General features: G+C 66.3%; 2 protein-coding genes across 2 annotated transcripts; both read right to left on the reverse strand.

The window, feature by feature from the left end:
* Nucleotides 1–449: 449 nt before the first annotated feature.
* Nucleotides 450–883, reverse strand: MNEG_12896 (hypothetical protein; the record flags this gene model as incomplete). Its single annotated transcript, XM_014038631.1, has 1 exon — nt 450–883. A coding segment is annotated over one exon (434 nt), but the record flags the coding sequence as incomplete, so codon positions are not given.
* A 684-nt stretch (nt 884–1,567) lies between these two features.
* On the reverse strand, nt 1,568–3,831 carry MNEG_12897 (glyoxylate reductase; the record flags this gene model as incomplete). Its single annotated transcript, XM_014038632.1, has 6 exons — nt 1,568–1,690; nt 1,945–2,209; nt 2,654–2,888; nt 3,081–3,228; nt 3,445–3,529; nt 3,752–3,831. 6 exons carry the CDS (start codon nt 3,829–3,831, stop codon nt 1,568–1,570), a joined length of 936 nt encoding a protein of 311 aa, XP_013894086.1.
* Nucleotides 3,832–4,093: the final 262 nt, after the last annotated feature.

Below are 4,093 nucleotides of genomic sequence, written 5' to 3' on the forward strand. Positions count from 1 at the left end.
CCGCGGCCGCGCCCCCGCCCGGCGCCTCGACCGCCCAGCCGCGGACGCCGCCGGCGGCGATGCGCAGCGCGGCGGCGCGGCTGGCGAGCTGCAGGCCCCAGGCTGCGAGGGCCGTGGGGTTGCCGGTCAACTCAGAGGGCGCCCCGTTGACCGCCGCCAAGTGCAGCAAGAGCTCTTGCAGCCGCCGCTCCCTGTATGCAGATGTGACGAGCACCGGCGAGCGTCGCGACGGCCGTCAGAGGCAGGGGCCCGGCTGAGTGCTAGGCGCGCTGGGACTATGCTGGTGGGTTCGCTGCAAGTGCCGGCCCTTGCTGAAGTCACAAAACACGCGACAGCCGCTGTGGTGCCACAGATGCACGAATCCGGCACTGCGCTGCTCCCACACATACGAACGTGCCGGGGCCCGCCTCGCGCGCGCCGATCCCACACATGCTCACCCCGCCGCCCACCTGCCGTCGTCGGGTGCCCCAGGCAGCGGCGGCGTCAATAGGTGCAGGAGCAGCCCTGGGTCGCGCGCCGCGCGGCAGCGGCCGCAGAGGAAGCTGCCTCGCAGCATGCGAAGCCGCCGCGGCGCGAACGCCAGGCTGGTGGTGGCAGTGAATGCGAGCGGCTGGTCACCATCGTCCTCCTCCCTGGCTGTGGATGATGCCGCTGATGGGGTGCCTCTACGGTCGCACACCTCGCAGGCATTGACGGCGGCGGCCGCCGCCGCTTTGGCCAGCAGCTGCGCCACCTGCTGCCGCTCGGCTTTGCCGCCCGCTGCGGCAGCGAAATCGAGCACGTTGCTGCACGGTATGCACCGAGGGGTTGTATCCAGTGACAACACTGGAAGACGCTCCAAGAGAGTGTCCTGTTCCCCCTGCAAGACCGCGCTCGATGCCATTCTCGGTGAACTCTAGATCCACGGCACCCTTGTGAGTAAATACTTTCTTTTATAAATTCTGACTATCGATCTATCATACCTAAGTACCCACAGTCTGTATATGATACCGGAGGGAAGGGCGTTAGCCGTTGGGCATCCAGCCCTTGTCCAGGTCGCCGGGGCAACATCACTGCTGCCCGCTCTACCCCGCCAGTACGCCCTGCCAGTTCGCCCGCCGGCCAGTACGCAGGTGGGGCTCTGCAGACCAGATAGAGAGGAAACAAACAACGGCACTTCTCTTGAGAGACCGACTCATGATTTCTGAGTAGGAAGTATCAAGCGAAACGCGCACCCCATCATGAGTGCCTTGCAGCGGCGCTCTGGCCGCGCAGTGGTGGGCTGGCTGCTGCGCCCCTGCCTTCCGCCGCACAATAACAGTAATTCTAAGGCTGTTCTGATTGCCCACTGGGTACTAAAAATGCCCAGTACTCAAGCAGCATGTCACCCAACTCCACCCCCAACCAACCATATGGGCTTTCAGCTCTGCAACCCCCCATCTTGCCCTCCGATGCCAGGGTCAATGCTTTGTTTTGCAAATGCTCGGCTGGTGTCCCGGCATCAGGGCTGCCGCCTGTATGTGTCCCGTGCGGCCTACTGAAGCTGCAGGAGCGGGTGCCTGTGAGCCTCGTCGGGTCGATTACATAGTCAGCATAGCCGGTGCCGCAGCTCCGTGCCCTCGCGCGCCGCCACTATGTTGTCCCTGAGCAGCTCTGCGTTGCGCGCGTACACCTCCTCGGTGGTGTTGCCGCAGTGCGGCAGCGCCAGCACCTGCTCACGCGGGCGGGCGGGAGCACACGCAAACACGTGGTAAACGCGGGCGCCATCATTTGGGGTAGGGATGATGGAATAAAAACCCACACAGGGCCAACCACATGGTGCCTTCATTGGAGATACCAGGCAAGCCGAGCGGCGACCTTGCTCCAGGACTGACAGCTGCGGCGCCAGCCAAACGGCTCTACTTGTAGGGCTTGGCAGCGGCCGCAGCGGCGGCTACGCAGCGGCGGGCCACGGGGCGCTCGCACCTTGGGGTGCTTGTACAGGGGAGCCTCCGGGTCAGCCGGCTCAACCGTGTGCACGTCCAGCCCCACGCCGCCGAGCCGCCCCGCTTGCAGCGCCTCCAGCAGCGCGGCGTCGTCGATGACGTCACCCCTGGCCGTGTTGACCAGCAGCGCGCGCGGCCGCATGAGCGCGAGCTCGGCGGCGCCGATCATGCCGCGGGTCTGGGGGGTGGAGTGGCAGTGTAGGCTGATGACGTCACTGCCGCTGAGGAGGGCCTCCAGGTCGGCCCTGTGTATCGATATGACAGGATGCATAGATTTACCCATTAATGATTTAGATATTTGTGGCCTGGGTGCGTTTGCGCTGGTGTTGAATGAGCTTGTCACAATTAGCATGATAAAGAAAGTTGTATGAGAGGGGTGGATTGCCGGTGACAGGGGGCCGAAGGAGGGATTCAAGTGTTTGGTGTCGTGGAGAATGCCCAGGGACAGAATCTGATTTGAACAGTGACGCTGCTGACTGGCATGCGCTGCCGCCGACTGCAGGCGCACGCCTGGCCAGCCGCAGACAGCAGGCGCAGAGCCCCGCGGGGCTGCCCGGGCTCGCCTGCGCGCGGCTCGACAAAGTGCGCCATTGTTCTCGAAAGCGGCCGGCAGGAGTGATCAGAAGTGCGGGGGGCGCCAAACAATCTGATGGCCTTAAGCGTCCCGCAGCGAAGTCGAGTCCACCCACCTGGACGACTTCGAGCCGACGCCAATCACGTGCATGCCGAGCCCCCGCGCGGCAGCTGCCAGGCAGCTGCCGACCTGCCCCATCCCCACGATCCCCAGCGTCTTCCCGTGCAGCTCCGTGCCGACCGGGTCGCCGATCACGCGGCGGGCGAAGGCGGCGCGCACGTCGTCCGCGCGGCGCGCCAGCATGAGGATCAGCATGAGCGCCACCTCAGCCGTCGAATGGCAATTCAAGCCTGCACAAGTGAATGATTCAATCCCAGACGGGGGTGGGGGTAAGGACTCCGTGTGTCGGAGGAAAAGGGGAGGGGCGCTGGCGGGGGGAGGGGGGGTGGCAGGACGTGCACAAACGGCGACAAAGCGCCATCGTGCGTGTGCTCGCACGCGCAAGCGTGCAAGCGCGAGCGTGCGCGCGCGTGCGCCCGCACCCGGGGCGATTGTGACCGGGACGCCGCGTTGCCGCGCCGCATCGACAGCGATGTTTGCATACCCCGCCGCCGGCTGCGCTATGAGCCGCAGGTCCGCCGCCGCATAGATGGCCGCCGCGTCCACTGGGCCAGTTGTGGGTATCAGCACCTGGGTGGTGCCGTCAGAGGGCGCTCATCGCAAAGCCACGGAGCAGGCCCGGGGCGCGCGGCCGGCCCAGCCGGGCCCGAGAGGCAAGGCTGATACAGTACCGGATGGAACTGGAAGCGCCGAGCGCGCGGGCGCGGCCGCCGATCGGGGGTGTGCGCGTGAGGTGCGGGCGCGTTGGAGCGGCTGGCATGGGGCCAGCGGCGCCACCCTGTGCACCTTGGCGTCGGCGCACTGCTCGGACAGCGGCCGGCTGGGGTCCAGCACCCGCAGCGCCGCCCAGGGCGGGAGGATCCGCTGGAGCCTGGTGATGTCATCATGACGTCACGTAACCAGATATCAAACGGGGCGTTCACCGTGGATAGACAAGGGGCAAAAAAGGGCGGCCGCGGCGGGGGAAGCCACAGTCTAATGAGCCAAACCCCGGCGTGGTTGTCTCAGCAGGCACCCAACCCCCTGGCCTGCAGCGGCCGGGGGCTCCTCAGGCTGGCAGAATAGGCGCCAGCCATGGCGCATAAGGCCGCACCTTTCCTTGAGGGGCAGCCAGCCGTCGTAGCACCAAATGATGGGCCACACCTCATCCTGGGCTTCCGGTTCTGACCCCATTGCTGCCTGCTGCCGCGGCTGCCGCGGCGTTCTTGGCGCCCGTGCACAGGGCCCGCGGTTGACCGGGGCCGTTACAAAGTGGGATGTGGCTGAAGTGGCCACGGCGTCCAACGCTGTGCGCGCCCAATCGCCGCCGCCAAGTTCAGGCGCCCGCTCTGGATACCAAGACCCACGGGTGCCAGCCCAAGTGCAGCTCTCGCGCGATGTGCGTTGCCGGTGCGCCGGTCCTGCTCCGCCGGGATGAAGCTGCCGACGAATGGGA

The sequence above is a fragment of the Monoraphidium neglectum genome, assembly GCF_000611645.1.
Source record: "Monoraphidium neglectum strain SAG 48.87 unplaced genomic scaffold scaffold03501, whole genome shotgun sequence".
In the NCBI taxonomy this organism is placed as follows: Eukaryota; Viridiplantae; Chlorophyta; class Chlorophyceae; order Sphaeropleales; family Selenastraceae; genus Monoraphidium; species Monoraphidium neglectum.